The following is an 18,123-nucleotide window of genomic DNA, read 5'->3' on the forward strand; positions in this document are numbered from 1 at the left end:
CTGCAGTCTAAATATTTAATGGATGAGGGTGTCCCTACTGTGTTCTATCAGGAGGGATTTTAACGTCTATATGATTCTATTCTTCTGTGATGCTTCAGGGCAAGAGCCAAACTTTAATCTCTGACAAATCCTCATTTATTATATAATATTGTGTGTGTGTGTGTGTTTAATTCTATGAGGGTGGAAAGTGCATTGGCTTTCTTGGCTGCGTCTCTGCACTAAGTCACCGGCGGTGAGTCATAGATAAGATCAATGTAGCTTTGGGAGGCTTTGATAGCCATTTTGCAGCAGTGGTCTCAGATTCTTGCTCGCTTTTAACCGAAAAATCTGCACTTCCGTTCAGCTTCCTGCAAAAAAAGAAAAAGAAAAAAAAAAACAAAAAACAATAACCAGATTGATTAAAGATGTCAGTGGTTGACCTTGGTTGACTGCGTGTGCGGGCTGGATGAATGTAAAATGCAGACAACGAGGTGTCATCCTTTGCGTTTTAGCTCCACCTGCTGACCGTGTGGACCAGAACCAGACCCAGTACTTTTCCTCCAGTACATTCCTGTCATGTCTATCCATCTTATCCTCACTAGAGTCGCGGGTATGCTGCAGCCTATCCCAGCTGGTCTCCAGTCATGTCATTTAAGAAATAGGTTTTTTCTGCCACTTTCAGTGGAATAGGAGCTTTTCATTTCTCTTGCAAAACCGCAACAAATTCAGTTACAGTACTCTGCAAAGGTATTGGGTCACCATGAGCTTTGTTGTCATGGTAAAACAGTAAATGCACGATACAGCGTGTCAGAAAAGCAGAGTTTATTTAACAAAACCCCTCCTCCACGCATGCTCACCTCCTGCCTTTAAGTGTCACCATTTCCTAATGGACAGACTTTCACTTGTACAGTAATCCCTCGTTTATGGCGGTTCATTGGTTGCACAGCCGACCGTGATAAGTTGATTTCCACCAAGTAGGACTCCTTATTTATTAAATGGACTGTTTTGGTAGTTAGAGCATAGCAGACCTGTTGACAACCTTCTAAATATGCTTTTTTTCACATTATTAGAGCCCTCTGGACATGAACTAACACCCCTATAGTCACCTTTACACTCCTATTACCCTATATACTAGACATAATAAGAGAAAATAAGAAAATAATATAAAACATAATCGAGTAATCCCTCGCCACGTTATGGTTCGAATTTTGCCGCTTCACTCTATCACTGTTTTTTAAAATAAATGAATGAATATATTATCTCTGTTTTGTGGTTGACTACCGCCTAATATTAGTCCAAAATTGTCCAATGAGATATTGCATCAATAAATGTAAGGATTGTATTTACTGGCACAAAAGTACACACTCTATGCTGGTAATTTGGAAGAAAATAAAATTAAATTTTTTTGAAGAAATAAAAAAGATTTCATTAGGCCCTATGTATGTCTTATTTTCTCTTATGTCTACTATATAAGGTAATAGGAGTGTAAAGATGTTATAGGTGTAATAGGGGTGTTATTTAATCTCTAGAGATCTCTAATACTGTTACATGTATTTAGAAGATTGTAAACAGATTTTCCATGCTTAAACTATGAAAATATTTGATTTGTTTATTTTATTTGCGGAAATTCACGTATCACAGTCAAGTCTGTCTTTATGCCTTATGTCTTATTTTTTCTTATGTCCACTATATTGGGTAATAGGAGTGTAAAGGTGACTACAGGGGTGTTATTTCATGTCTAGAGGGCTCTAATAATGTTACAAAACGTATTTAGAAGGTCGTAAACAGGTTTTTTGTGCTTTAATACGTTATTTTCTTTTAGTATGTCTACTATATTGGGTGATAGAAGTGTAAAAGGGACTATAGGGGTGTTATTTCATGTCTAGAGGGCTCTAATAATGTTACAAAACGTATTTAAAAGGTCGTAAACAGGTTTTTTGTGCTTTAATACGTTATTTTCTTTTAGTATGTCTACTATATTGGGTGATAGAAGTGTAAAAGGGACTATAGGGGTGTTATTTCATGTCTAGAGGGCTCCAGTAATGTTGAAAAGCCTATTTAGAAGGTCATAAACAGGTTTTCTGTGCTCTAGTATGTCTTATTTTCTTTTATTATGTCTATTATATTGGGTAATAGGAGTGTAAAGGTGACTGTAGGGATGTTATTTTATGTCTAGAGGGCTCCGATACTGTCAAAGCATATTTAGAAGGTCATAAACAGGCTTTCTATGCTGTAACTATTAGGGGTGTCCCGATACAACTTTTTCACTTCCGACCCGATACCGATATTGCAGCCTTGAATATCATCAGATAGCGATATCAATCCGATATCAGCACGAATCATACATGCTTGTATGACTTGTATTGTAGTGTGGAATGTTAGAAAAGGCTTGATCAAGTGTTATTGCTCAGACAGAGGACAATAATTCAGCAACCATAGGTATGAGCCATTTACTTCTTAATGCGTAATGCATGTGGGGTAGAGTTTTATCCACCATGTGGTTGTGGCTACGCATCACATAGCGAGGTAGGAGGTGTTCAATGAAGCGTTAAAATCTGACTTTACTCACCACCGCCAGAGCCTGGCCCGCCTCTGTTACAGCTAATGACCTCTTGTCATCCTGTGGGAGTTTCCCGTGTGATACTGCTTCAAATGAGCAATAAGTTTGGTTGCATTAAACTTCCCCAATTTTTCACTCGGCTGCGACATATTTCAGACTGCGATGAAAAATACACACGCCTCCTCTGTTATCTCCTCTGTATTTGCTCCTCTGTTACATGTTAGCTGTTGCTGCGACCACATGGGCTCTATCCGGCCGCTGCTGCACAGACGTGCTGGGCGGGATCAGGAATCAACTGCTTGTGTCAGAGGGCCAGTATCGGAGAGTTTAGATGCAAGCCCATATAATCCGTTTTTTTCTGATATTGTTCCGATATTCGTTATCAATATCAGATTGGGACACCTCTGCTAATTTTGAAAATATTCCATTTATAAGCAAGGAATCCTACTTCACAGAAAGTCACTTATCACGGTCCTATCTGGAAGCAATTAAAACGCCATAAACGAGGGATTACTACTACGGGGGGGGGAAATAATCGATTCTTAAATGCGTCACGATGCGGACATTGACGATTATTAATCAATTCGTAAGTGTCAATAATTGATGCTGACGGAACAAAAAGACGGAAAGCGGAAGTGCCACCCCGACAGTTTATGGTGGTGCACCTCAGACCCAACCAGAACGGCTGAGCGTAAACCCACACCCGCTGGATTTAAAGCGAGTGTCTGAAGCACTTGGGCTTTCAGCTGGACAAGAGCCAGACAATATGCAAGCTTTGTCACACAAGCTTCAAATATTTTGGGAACACGACAAATATGAAAAACCACACAGCACGTTTCCACTCGAACAAGGAGGAAAATACGTGTGAGTCACTTAATGAATTCATTATTATTTGAAAAACCACGATATACTGCAGTGACGGAGCGATATTGGAACCGCGGTATAGCGAGGGACGGCTGTGTAGCACTTTTGTACCTTTGACAGTGTTCAGCAGCATCAGGAGCAACCGTGGTATCTTGCCCAAGGATACATCGACAAGGACCGAGGATCGAACCGGCAACCTTGAGGTTGAGAGATGACCACTCTACCACCAAACAGGGAGAGAAAAGAGGAGAGAATGTGTGACTAATACAATAGATAGCTTATTGAGTGATGAAAGAAAAAAAATGCTTTGTAACGCAGTGTTGTTGTTGAAGGTTTTTTCCGCCATAGCTCTGGACGTGCGTCACACGCACTGCTTATTGTAAATAATTATGCAACGCATGGATGACTGCAACCTTGTCAGGGCCTTACGTTAGGCCCGGTGCAATAATTAGTAGCTATCAGCGGTAATGACTCCACCAAAGAGACTCTCTTTCAATTCAGACGCGCTCCTCACTCTGTCAGAGAGCGTTTAAAGAGTAGATATGCAAAGGAATGGGAATTAAAGGCAGAGAAAAAGCACATTGTTCTCTTCAGAGAGCTGCTGTCAGGTGTATTCAAAGGAGAGTGATATCATCTTTTGATGGATGCAAGTTCAGACTTTTTGTGTGTGGAATTGGAAACTTGTCACCAAAGTCACCGACTGGGTTTGGAAAAATGACACAGACTACATACAGTGCACGAAAGCAGCAACAACTAATGATTCATGGGTCATATCAACAGCAGAAGCATGTGTGCCCATCCAACCATATATTTCAGTCATTTATCATCCTTCAATATCATTTTAGTCAGGCGGTTGCTACCGTTTCGAGCCCACGGACCGGCTTTCGTTCCCGTTATGGATTACTGAGCGACCATCGGTTCAGAGCCTGGAAAATCTAGTCTTGGGCGGTTTTAGATATTAGTGTGAGACCTTCAGATTCAGTCTATCAGCTCAGTTCACTGTCAGTCAAATAGCTTCTCATAGAAGGCCTTTTATTTATCAATAGACTGACTTCTTCGCCTTCTTTTTTTTGTAAAATTATTCATTTCCTTTCTTGTAATATCATAATGTTTTCCTTTTTTTCGTATAAAATTATTATTTTATTATTATTTTTATTATTATTTTATTATTTTTTTTTTTTCCTTGTAACATTCAGACTTTAGCCTGATAATATTAAGCCTTTTTTCTTGTTTTTTTTTTTTTGTTTGTTTTTTTTAAATAACCTGTCTCAGGGCAAAAGAAAGTTGCGAGTGGCAGCAATTTGATAAAGAAGGTTAGAAACATGATTGAATTCCATCTCGCCAGGATGTACGGGATGTCCGCATCAACAACAAGTTTCATTCATTTATTTTTCCTTGTAAAATTATGACTTTTTTTTTGTTATTTTAGTTATTTCACTTATTTAGTCTCATAATATTTAGCCTTTTTTCTTCTTTTTTTGTTGTTATATTCAGAATTTAGCCTTTTAATATTTAGCATTTTTTTCTTGTATTTTTCTTTATGGAGTGTGCCTGCTAAATTGTCATAAATAATAATAAATGCCAAGACTGTATCAATATTATTCAGACTGTAGTCTCATAATATTTAGCCTTTTTTCTTATAAAATTATGATTTTTTTTCCTTGTAACATTCAGACTTTATCCTGATTAAGCCTTTTTTCTTGTATTTTTTTTAAATAACCTGCCATGGGGCCAACTAAAGTTGCGAGTGGCAGCAATTTGATAAAGAAGGTGAGAGTCGCGATTGAATTCCATCTCACCAGGATGTACAGGAAGTCCGCATCAACAATAAGTTCCATTCATTCCTTTTTTCCTGTAAAATGATGACTTTCTTTTTGTAATGTTAAGATTTAGTCTTGTAATATTTTGCCTTTGTTCTTCTTTCATTTTTCTGTAATAATAGGACTTTAGCCTCATCATATTTGGCTTTTTCCCTGTAAAAAATTATGCATTTTTTCTTGTAATTTTATTATTTTAGTCTCACAGTATTTACCCTTTTTTATATTTAAAGCTATATTTTTTCTGATATTATTAAGACTGTATCCTCAAAATATTTAGCCTTTTTTCTTATCAAATTTGGATTTTTAGTCTTGTAATATTCAGACTTTAGCCTTATAATATTTTTCCTTTTTTCTGTGCAACTGCTAAATAACCCGCCATGGGGCCATAGAAAGTTGTGAGTAGCAGCAATTTGATAAAGAAGGTGAGAAACACGGTTGATTTGATGTACGGGAAGTCCACATCAACAATAAGCCCCATCCATTCCTCATTTAGAATGATTGTGCATTGTTTTCTGCATGGAAAACTAGAATTCTGCTCTATAAAATGTATTTTTGGTTATCTGGACTGAATGAATTGGATTTACATGAGTCACCTTGGGAAGTACTGTATGTTTCGCTTTTGGTTGAATGAATGAACGGAAACCAAAGTGCCATTGTGTGTTATTATAAATTCTGATTCTTCCTTCTCCTTTGTTGAGTTGTGGAAGTGTAAACATGCGACGTTCTTCGATGTAACTTCGTTAAGCGTGTTGTAAACAACTGAAAATGAAGTGGGAAAAGCAGTGAGCCCTGAGGAACGTTGGAGCCTGCAGCACGATGATGGTATTAGTGTGGATAGAAGCAAACAGTAGGAAGGAAAGTTGGGTAAACAGGCGATGACGGGCAGTGGATCAATGATGGCAGAGTCACTTAGCCACTGCTGAGCTTCAGCAAATTATTTCAGCAAGCGAATCAATTTGAAATGCCGAGTCTGGATGCCGGCATTTATTTACTCGTGACCGACAGGCGCGAGGGCGGCGGGAGCGCCAGCGAGGCCGCGAGACGGATACTGTAATGTCCACGTGGCATTAAAGCTCCCGGCAGCCGTGAAACAAACGCCTAGGCGGTTTTATCATGACATCAGCGCGCTCGCGGCGGCGGCTGACTTTCACAGCTCGCCCAGACTCGCCATAGATAACCTTGCGGATTTACGCTCTAAATTATTGAGACGGAAACTCGTTACAATGCGTCTCCCAGCCTGTTTGGATGGAACCGCACGATGGAAAGCTTACATCAAGACTTCCGCTGCTTTTTCTTTGTTTTTAGGCTGCCTTCACACTTCTCTGGTCCGGCCCTAGATATAAAAAAAGCACCAAAAAAAAGTCACTTGGTGGACAGTATGGTGCGGAAGTCTTATGGTACATGCTATTTTTGTCATGTGACCAAAAGCTGTACAGTAAAAGACATAAACGTATAAAGTAAGCAGGTCAGCTTTCAAATATTCCAAATCACAATGTCATCTGCTGGCTTCTTTTTATATTCTAATATTTTTACACACACACACACACACACACACACGCACACGCACGCACGCACACACGCACACACGCACACACACGCAAGGCGGAGACAACACATTTTCAGTGCAAGTGTCTGCTTTTTATTTAAATAAAAAAAATGTTTTTCTTTTGAAATTCAAATGTTTTTCAGCACAAATGTCAGTTTTTGGAACATTAAATGTGTTTCTTTTTGTCTTGTCAAACTTTTTCATGCAATATCATGTTAGTCTCATAGTAGTTAGCATTTATTATTATACAATTATGACATTTTTCTTGTAATATTATGGCTTTAGTCTGATAATAGTTAGCATTTATTCTCTGTTTCATATAATATACAATATTCAGACTTTAGCGTCATAATATTTTGCTTTTTTTCTTGTATTTTCTTGTGTGACTGCTAAATAACCCACCATGGGGCCCAAGAAAGTTGCCTGTGGCCGCAATTTGATTAAAAAAAAAAAAAAAACACTTTTTTTTAAATCAACATCTCGCCAGGATGTACTGGAAGTCCGCATCAACCGTATATTCCATCCATTCCTTTTTTATTGTAATAAGACCGTAGCCCCATCATTTTTAGCCTTTTTTCTTATGAATTAATGATTTTTTTTCTTGTAATTTTCAGACTTTACTGTAGTGTTTTAATATTTAGCCTTTTTTTGTAAAATTATGACTTTCTTTTTGTCATATTAAGATTTGGTCTTATATTTTGCTTTTATTCTTGTACATTTCTGGCTTTTTTTCTGTAATATTACGACTTTATCCTCATCATATTTGGCATTTATTTCTTGTAAAATGATTAACTTCTTTTCTTGTGATATGTTTTTATTCTAAAAAATATTTTGCCTTTTTCTGTAACTTTTCTTTTTTCTTGTAGTATTAAAACAGCAGCTCATAATATTTAGTCTTTTTTCTTATAAAATTATGTATTTGTTTGTAATATTCAGAATTTGTCCTTTTTTCTTGGAAAATTTATGATTATAGTCTAATAATATTTAGACTTTTTTCTTATAAAATTATGACTTTTTTTTGTTATACTCAGACTTTTAGTTTCATAATATTTTAGCTTTTATTTTTGTAAAAATTACATATTCTTCATTGTTATACTAGAAGTTTTCTTGTCAAAGTAAAAATGTTTTTGTTGTAATATTTTAATATTGCAATGTTATGTTTGTATAATTTTTAGTTGAAATATCATCTTGTAAAATGATGACTCAGCACACCCGGGTTGGGATGATGGCGTTCACACTTGACCGAGCGAAGCGCACCAGAGTTCCTTTCGGTGTGCGTTCTGGCGGAGGGGATATTCATCTCACAAAGTGCAACTTTTGTTGTTTGTTGGTTTTGCTCCACATCTAAAATCTGCTCTCGCCTTGGCCGATCCCCGTCATTGATCACCCTTTTCCAGAAATCCCTCCTCTGGTAAACACATTGATCGCGGCTGCTCCTCGGGCCGCTAATTACTGAGGGGACCGTGTCACTGTCAGGCCCTTCGTATCTGATGTACATCTGTGTTGGCGGCTAATGAGTTGTGCCGCCTTGAAAGGCTGCCTGACGTAACCTTGTGTAAACACGGCCGCCTCACGTTAATCCTGACTACAAACCGACTATAAAAGTATCCCTTTGCAAACAGTCTGCCTTAAACACTGGCTAACAATGTTGAAATATGACACAAGATGTCAAACGTCCCGTCAACACACGCGCCTTGTCGGCTCTCGACCAATCACGATGGCGGTAGCTGCGTATGAAGTATCATGATTGGTTAGCATCCAGCAGCTTTATGTAGCTCTTTGATTTGCCTTGGTTAACGTCATTAATCCGTTCCAGAAGGTCCGACTCAAACCAAAACAGACTCTAACCAAAGCAAATTTTCCCATAGAAAATAATGTAAACCCAATTAATCCCTACCAGACACCCAGAAATGTTTTCTAGACAATAATTCTAGTTTTACATGTAGATAATGATGCAAAACTAATTACAAAAGACAAATGAACGGACAACTGAAAATTTAACATCACTTTTACCTAGTTTTGTTGGGGAAAAAAATACACAAACCCATCAATTAACAAAATGAACACATCATTGGGCCGCAACCACAACTAAACAAGTGGGCGAATGCAAGCCAAGGCAAAATTTTAGCAAAAATTTTGGATACATTTTGGAAAAAAGCGCTAACTGGGTCGGACGTTAACCGAAGTACCACTATATTATTATGTGATACTCACCGTCTCCACAACAAGTCCTCCACATGCTTACCGCCTGATTAAAAAGGCATGTGAGTCTGTCCTTCGTCGTCTCTGTCCCTCCCCTCAAAACACTGCTCAGTGAAAGGAGTCAAAGGAAGATGACTAACACGTCTGAGTCACTGAATCACCAAGTGTCCTATGAAAAGGTTTTCCACAACATGCATCCATTTGTCAAATCTGCTGTGTTTTGGCCACGAGGAAGGCAGAGGAAGACGATCACGGCTGTGATTAATGGAGGCGTGCGGGGGAGGAACGTTGGCGGAGGGGGTGGGGGGTGAAAGCAATGATTACCTGGAGGAGGTGTGTCCAATCAGTTTCTCTAAGGTGGGGATTAAGAAGACGAAGTTTCATGAGTGGATCAACCCAATCCTTTATCTCTGCTGAGTTGAAGCAAAAATGGAAGGAAGCGTTACGGAGGAGGGCCCATATCAGGGTATTATGTTTAAAAATAGCTGCAATAACTGTTAATTTTTTAAAAAGCTCAAATCAGGTGAGATTACCTGTACTAAGTGCTCGTTTTTCTCCTGCCTGTGATGTGATGTCCGAGGAAGACACTTTTCATTCTAGTTGTACCAAATGCTCCACGATGAGGGGAGAAAAACCACAGAGAGCACGCGAAAAACCTTATCAGCCACCTGAAATGCCATCCCCGCAGCGTTTTGAAAAGTGTAAAAGGTTTGCCAGAGACCTCCGTGGCGTCACACCGACTGCTCGGAGCGTGTGCCCGAATACAGTGCACCATGCTGGGCCACAGCAGGTGGCTGTGGCTCCCTACTCTGGTTCTCCTGATAATAGTGATGTGGTAGTAGTAATGTCATACATGATTAGGACAAATCAGCAGGTACAGTTGGTCAAATCCTAATTTGTTTTAGTCCTTCTCACCTCCAGGTGTGCACAAACTGCACTTAAATCTCAATTTTAAAAAAGTAGATATAGAACAGTTATCAGTATCATATCAGTCTTGAGAAGCGTAAAGTTATCGGTATTGGTTTAAAAGAAAGATATCGTGCATCTCTAGAATAAAGCCTTGCATATTTCATTAGTCGTCCCTCGCCTCTTTGCACTTCAAATTTTGAACATTCGAGTCCGTCACACAATGCGCTTGAGCGCCTCGTCACCTGAACAACCACATCGACTCGATAGAGCCTCACCCAACAGGAAGAAAGGAGACAGACACGGAGTTACACACCTAACAAAGATGATGAAAGGATTCCCTGGCCACAATCTGTTGTTCATGGCCAAAACACATAATTGGACTTTCTTATTCCGCCAGGTGTTGCATGCTCATGTTAGCATAGCCTTTTTCAGCTGTTTTTATAAGTAGAACTTGTAGAAACATTAGTGTTATCATGCTAAGTGTTAGCATACTAACATTAGCATAGTCGCATTTTTAGCCATTTTTATTAGTATTAACATTAGCAGACACTTAGCGCTATCGTGCTAGGTTTTGCATGCTAACGTTAGCATAGAAACATACAGAAACACAGTGCTATCATGTTGGGTTTTAGCATTTAAGTGCTAGGATGCTAACATTAGCATAACATATTTTTTGACATTGTCATAAGTATTAACATACGCAGACACTTAAGGCTACCATGCTAGATGTTGCATGCAAATGTTAGCATGTCAGCATTGTTAGCATGCTAACGTTAGTATAGTAGTATTTTTTTCAAGTATATTGTACATAAAAAAATCAGATGCAGGTTACATAAGACCAGTAAAACAGGAACTGACCTGCAGTGTGAACATAGCCCTTGTTAACAATTGTTTTAGTCGAAAACAGGAGTGTAGGAAAACCGAGGTTCCACTCCTGTATTTGAGTGGCAGCTTTGAGGGAAGCCCCTCCCGCATGCCTCTGCCTTTTATTTATTGGCTTTTATTCTCTCAGTGTTGACATGCAAGCCTTATTGTTTGCTGCTTCTTTATCGGCCACATAATGAATTTCATTACCGTCAGCTGTCAATCTGCTGTCTGTCCTGCTCCGTCCTATTACCTTGACCATTATTTCTCTTGGAGGTGGGGGGAAGGGGTGCACGGCGCTGATAAACAACTAGTCTTTATTCTCCTGTCATGCGGCCGCATCCCGCACGTGCCTTTCCACCTCTGCCGGGAATTCAATTATAGCCGGCTGCTGTTTTATGATGTCGCCGTGACATCCGCTGATGGATTCATTAAGTCATCTCCCGCCGTGATGGGAGAGCGGCGTGGCGGCACTCGCACAGGGAGAGTGATACCTGTCTATACCTTGAAAACCGTTGCTCTCAAACTCTTTAAAGAAGCCAACAGTTAAGATTGAAATATGCGCTTGTGGTGATTACACGATCGTTTTAATGAGTCTTACAGCTTCAATTTGGATCGGATGTTTGAGGGTTTTTTTGCCTTTTTTCGTTTGTACTGTATTAGCATTTGTATTACAGTAATCCCTCATCTATCGCTGTTAATTGGTTGCAGACCCGACCGTGATAAGTTCATTTCCGCAAAGCAGGATTCGTTTTTATAAATGGCATGTTTTTGTACTTGTTTGCAACCTTCGAAATCGTTTGTACCATTTTTAGAGCCCTCTAGCCATGAAATAACACCCCTAAAGTCACCTTTACACTCCGATTACCCAAAGATAGTAAACATAATAAGAAAAAATAAAACAGAGCATGGAAAACCTGCTGAATGCTGCTGCTCTTCTAAATACAACTTTTAACATGATTAGAGCCCCCTTAACATGAAATAACACCCCTATAGTCGCCTTTACACGCCTATTACCCAATATAGTAGACATCCATCCATCTTCTATGCCGCTTATCCTCACTCGGGGGTATGCTGGAGCCTATCCTAGCTACCTTTGGGTGAGCGGCGGGGTACACCCTGGACTGGTGGGCAGCCAATGGCAGGGCACCTATAGACAAAAAACACCACCCAAACATTCACACCTATGGACAATTTAGAGTCTCCAATGAAGCTAACATGTATGTTTTTGGAATGTGGGAGGAAACCGGAGTACCCGGAGAAAACCCACGCGCACACGGGGAGAACATGCAAACTCCACACAGAAATGCCCAAACGGAGATAGTAAACATGATAAGGAAAAATAAAGCGAAGAAAAGAGCGTAGAAAACCTGCTTAGAATTTTCTAAATACAATTTGCAACATTATTAGAGCCCTCTAAACATGAAATAACACCCTTGTAGTCACCTTTACTCTACTATTACCCAATATAGTGGACATATTGTCATAAGCGAAAATAAGATACGGTGTTGAATATTATATAACATCACGTCTTTGAATGCGTCTTCTGAATGCCTTATATTTGTATGTTACTTCATTTAGCCATTTTTATGATTGAAAATGCTTCATTTTGACCCAAAATCTGTAATAAAAGTGCATGTTTTTGACTAATAGTAATCATGAAACATCATGACTTATTAATTAATGCATTTTTGAAAAACTGTGATAGAGTGGCGCCGCAAAATTCAGAGGACGAAGTGACAAGGGATTACTGTATATTCATGACAGCCATGTACTGATTTGCCATTTTCCCACAGCTCTTCTTTGCAATGCAGGTCTTATTTCTTGCATGTAAATTTGCAGCCCGCCACAAATGCATTTCCTGTTTGCCCTCCACCGTAAACACATGCCGCACCTGGTCAGCCTGAGAATGAGAAGACGTAGCAGGACGGATATTGAGCGAGTAATCAGAAATATATAGAACTTCATAGCATGCTTGTATGTACATGTGTTGCTTTACAAACTAAACTTTACATAAATATTAGTCCTACATTTCTTTGATGTACATATTTAGATTCCTTGACCATGAAAACATATCATGAGCAATTGGATTCATCGTGATGTCAACATTAGTTCAGTAGTTATTCACAAAAATTACGTTTTCCGTAATGGCGGTTTTCTTCATCGCTTTTGAAGATACAACAAATCCTTTGGCACACTCCAGGTTCCACAGTGTCTTGGCTGTTTTAATGGTGGTTGCTGCATGTTTATAGCTTCATTTGTTGTCTTCCTGTGATGAAGTCCAAAGGTCCCCTAGTTTTTGACATTCTGGATCATAGTATCCGGAATTTTTCCGTTATCTGGATCAGTCTTTGATATTTTGTAGAACCTGTTGGAAACTTGTCCTGTATTTTTTTTCCCAACTGCTCTGACCACTTTTTTGCGGAGTTATATGCACAAATGGTTCTATCTTGCAACGTTAAAGAATCCTGTAAAAAAAACCTCCTGGATCCAGGCCGTGATCCGGATCATTTAATCAGTTCTTCCATATCCCATTTCCGACAGTTCCTGAACATTTCAACCAAATCCATTAAGAACTTTTCAAGTTATTTTGAACACAAACAAACTAAAAAAGCACACTGAGAGCCCATATTGCGATTTACACCTTAAATATTAGTCCTACATTTATTTTATCTACAAATTTACATTGCTAATGTTAGCATGCTAACATGCGAACACTTATCCTAATAGTGGTGAGTGTTTATATAAGTGTCTAGCTTTGAAAATGGCTAAATGGTACTATGCTAATGTTATCATACTAGCAATGCTAACGTTCGTATGCTAACAATTCACATAATAGTGCTAAGTGTTTATATATGTCTAGCTATGAAAATAGCTAAAAATGAAACTATGCTCATGTTAGCATGCTAGCAATGCTAACATGCTGAAATTACCATGGTAACAACTAGCATGATAGTTCTAAGCCTTTATATAAGTGTCTGTGAAAATAGCAAAAAAAAAATGCACTGTGCTAATGTTAATATGTTAGCAATGTTAACATGCGAACGTTAGCATTCTTGCACCTAGCATGATATTGCTAAGTATTTATATATGTGTCTACCCATGAAAATAGCTAAAAATACTAGTACGCTAACACCTAGCATGAGAGCGCAATGTCCCGGGAAGGCTAAATGTCCTGAATGAGTTGAGAATTTTGACTTTGGAACGTTCTGAATCGGTTGAGAAATGTGTAAGTATTTAGAACTCTTTAGATCAAAGGCATTTTACATTCTGAAAAATGGGAATGTCAAGAAAAGTGGGATTTCTTGGTATGTGGAAAATAGCATGAATGTCCTTAATTAGTCGAATGCTTTGATGTTGAAACGGTCTGAATCACTTGAGAAATGTGGAAGTAGCTACAACTCTTTAGATCAAAGGCATTTTGCGGTCCGGAAGAAAAAATGGGTCAATTTTGTGCTGTGGCTAATAGCATGAATGTCCTGGCTTTGTTGAAAGAGTTGATGTTTGAATGAGGTGACTCATGTGGAGGTGACACAAATGTGGAAGTCGTAGTAGGTAATTAGTTGGAGGGAAAAGGGGGAATTTGGGGAATTTTTTTTTATTTTAGACTCTGTATCACCGCCAAAATTTAATCAGTTCTTCCATATCCCATTTCCTGAAAATTCCCCCAAATCCATTCAGGACGTTTTGAGTTATTTTGAACAGATAAACGTCGGCGAAGACATAAACTCCGCGCTGCGCTTGCGCTTGGCGGAGGTAATAAACGCCAGCAAAAACATAACCTCCTTGGCGGAGGTAATAAACGCCAGCAAAAACATAACCTCCTTGGCGGAGGTAAATAGCAACGTGGCAAAGTTGCATCCTTTCTTTTTTTTTTCTTTTTCTTGTGTTTTCTTTCTTTTCTTGGGAGAATGAACAGAATAAGAATTGCATTGCTTCGTATAAATGCCTGTTTTACCATGCATATGACAATAAAACTCTTGAATCTTGAATCTTCATTTTCACTTTGCGGCCCTCACTGGGAAAAGGTTTGGGCACCCCTGGGGTAGACGTAGGATGAGGTTGTTGTGTAAGCCGAGACAGTGCATGATATGCTGCTGAACTGAGGAAGAAACACAAACTCCCCTGACAAGGCGGCCCTTAAATATCAGCAGGGATCTTGCTTCAGGATAGAAAATGTGCCAGCTCTTCCATTTACGCAGGCTGTCTCGGTCTTGTGCCTGTCAAGGGCGTTGAGAAGAAACATGAAGCGCTCTGGGGCTGAAACAGAAGCTTTACGTTTCAGATTTTTTTTTTAAAAAGACGATATTCCGCTGGGATTACGAAACGGTCGCGGGTTCAGCTCAAGAAGCACGGCGTATGCTCATCTACACAGACACTCATTCCCATTTTATTTTTGAATGTGCTGTAGGGAATGAGTTTGGTCACCCTGAGTGGTTGGATTTCCCGCGGGAGGGCAACAATGAGAGCTACCACTACGCCCGCCGGCAGTTCAACCTGGTGGACATGCCTCACCTGCGCTACCGGCAGCTCTACGCCTTTGACCGCGACATGAACCGCACCGAGGACAAGTACGGCTGGCTGGCCGCCCCGCCGGTAAGCGTAATCTAAACCACAACTGCCCCTTTTTTTTTTTTTTTTTTTTTACACTGAAATATTTTGATCTCATGAGCTGGTGTAACATTTCTTAGAACAAATTGATTGAGGTTGAGGCAGATGGAGATAAACGCTCCGTCCTTCCCTCCGTTTCGGGCAAGTTCACCTTGGAGAGGTTTGACTCTCTTATTGAACTCTCATCCAGCAGCTACAATTATTACAGGCGCCTGGAAAAATGTCTCCTGCCGCCAGCAATAAGCAATAACCATGTCAATGGAGAGGCGGTTGATCGGGATTAAGCGTCAGCGCTTGGAATTGATTCAAACGTTGTGTCACAGTGAATCGGCCGTCAGATTAGGAGCCACTCTTCGCCTCCCTGACTGCCATCCCCCAGACCAGGGGTGTCCCAAGTGTATTTTTATTGCCCTGCGGGGCATTCTAAAAATATAATTTCACCAGAAAACAAAAAAACAACAACAGCAGCAGCAGAAATGGAAATATCAGCAGTCATTTTGCCATTTTCAGAACATCAGGTTGCAGAAAAAGTTAGAATGTGACAAGAATAGAGTCAAAAAATCTTCTGGGAATAAAGTCAGAATTAGGAGAAGAACGCTGAAATAAAATGAATGAATAAAAAAATGAAAAAACAGCTGGAATTTTACGAGAATAAAGTCAAAAAATTAAGTGGAAAAAAGTCATGGAAAAAATGACATTTTAGTAGCATAGAATTGAAATATTAAAGAAAAAAGTTTTTTTTTTTTAAAGTTTTTTATCATGAAAAACACACAAAACAGCAAATAAAGTTGACATTTTTAGAAAATGGCTCAGGCAGTAGAGTGGTCGTCTCGATCCTTCGTCCTCCCGTGATCGTGTCGAAGTGTCCTCAGGCAAGATCCTGAACCCCCAGTTGCTCCCGATGCGGCGTCATCAGCAGGTAAATGTGCTCACAGGGTCAAAGCGCTTTGAGGGCCTTGGAGGTGGGAAAGCGCTATACAAGTGAACAACCATTTACCATTTGACCATGTTACAATAATAGAGTCAAAATATTATCATAAATTCAGAATTCCAAGAAGAGTAATTAGGACTTTATTCCCATAATATTTTGATTTTATTCCTATAATATTATAAATTATTCCTCCAACCTAATTTTCCAAAAAATTACAAATTGATTTTGTTTTGTTTGTTTCTCATAATATTATGAAAAATTATATTTTTTTTCTTGAATATTTCAACTGTATGCTTCTAAAATGACATTGTTTTTAATTATCATTTATGAATTTTCCTTCTTGTAGAATTGTGACTTTTCACGGTAGAATAACACTTTTTTCTCTTAATATTTTTATTTCATTCTTGTAAAATTACAGCTGTTTTTGTTGTTTCTCATCATATAAGGACTTGGAAAAAATAACGTTTTTTTTTAAATATATATTTCATCTTTATGCTACTAAAATGACATTTTAATTCTTGTTTTATTATTATAATTATTATTTGTTATTATTTGGTAAGTTTATTCTTGTTAAGTTGAAACGTTGTTTCACATTAGAATACATATTTTGACTTTATTCTTGTGAAATTGCAGCTGCCTTTTCCAGAAAATTACAACTGTATTTATTGTTTCTCATGATATTAATAAAATATTTTTTCTTGAATATTTCAACTCCATGCTACTAAAATGACATTATTATTCCTCCTAATGTTATTATGTTATTCTTGTAAATGTTTTCTCAGTAAGCTCAACGTTTCCTGTTCATATTTTGATCTTATTCATGTAAAATTGCTGCACAATTTTACATTTTTACTGTTTTTTTTCCTTGTTAAATTACATGTTTACAATGTGCCATGGGTCAATAAAAAAAATACCTGTGGGCTGCAAATGGCCTCCGGGCCGCACTTTGGGCACCCCTGTACTATGTGGCACCTTTGGTTCAGTCCAGTCAAGAACGCTTATTTTATTTCCATGGACAAAAGTTGAGTAATTACAGTAAAAAAAAAGTGTTTTTCCATACGCTTTTGTTGGGCTACCAACCGCAGCAGCAGAAACAGTCCCTTATGATCGGTCGGCAAAGACTTCAGCAAGGGATGCTCGCTTTGTTCAGGCACAGAGAGACCTGAAGAAGAAAGGCAAGCAATGAATTGAAGTAAGCGAGGTGTAAAAAAGGGCGCATGAGGCGAGTTGAATCAGCCAGTAAATCAGTTTCAAGTGTTTCAGTGACTCTGCGGCAGAAAGCAGCGAGACGACTCGGGCGATATCACCTTAAGACTCTGCAGAACATCCCTCAGCTTGTGTAATAAGCAGAATCCTCCGTGCAGCTTATCAGTGACAAGGTAATCATGCTCTCTGAGGCTTTTTTTTTTTTTTTTTTGGAGTATTTCACCCGGGCGGAAGGATCCAAGGGCGTTTTGTGGCTTATACTGTATGTTAATCAGGCCGAGGCCCCCAGGCCGCTGTGAACTTTGTAGTTTGTGACAGTGAAGTGAGTGGGAGTGGAAACTTTCCGCCAGCTGAAAAGGTCAACGTTTGAACGGGATGTCATGGACTCGGGTGTTCTGTTGTTGTTTTATAGCAATACACAAGCCAAACAAAGTCACGCTGCACTTTTGTACAAGTCAACATCAAGCTGGAAGAAACTGAATTTCACGTCGACATCGATACGAATTGAGATGAATGTCTCTCAATGTTTTAAACAACAACAGAAAAAGACGAACTGGTTCTTCGCCACGTGTCCAAAATCAATCTGCCTGCTTAGAACTTTAATGATGAACAAATAATGAATGGCAGCGTT

The 18,123-nt window shown here is 38.9% G+C and overlaps 1 protein-coding gene across 1 annotated transcript in view; it reads left to right on the forward strand.

Annotated features, from left to right (window-relative positions):
- gbe1b (glucan (1,4-alpha-), branching enzyme 1b) overlaps nucleotides 1-18,123 on the forward strand; it is a 117,292-nt gene that overhangs the window by 77,284 nt on the left and 21,885 nt on the right. The window contains exon 13 of the mRNA XM_054794897.1: nucleotides 15,156-15,340. Within this exon, the coding sequence (XP_054650872.1) occupies nucleotides 15,156-15,340 (185 nt within the window). The remainder of the gene's footprint in view (nucleotides 1-15,155; nucleotides 15,341-18,123) is intronic.

Source organism: Dunckerocampus dactyliophorus, chromosome 12, assembly GCF_027744805.1.
Source record: "Dunckerocampus dactyliophorus isolate RoL2022-P2 chromosome 12, RoL_Ddac_1.1, whole genome shotgun sequence".
NCBI classification, from domain to species: domain Eukaryota; kingdom Metazoa; phylum Chordata; class Actinopteri; order Syngnathiformes; family Syngnathidae; genus Dunckerocampus; species Dunckerocampus dactyliophorus.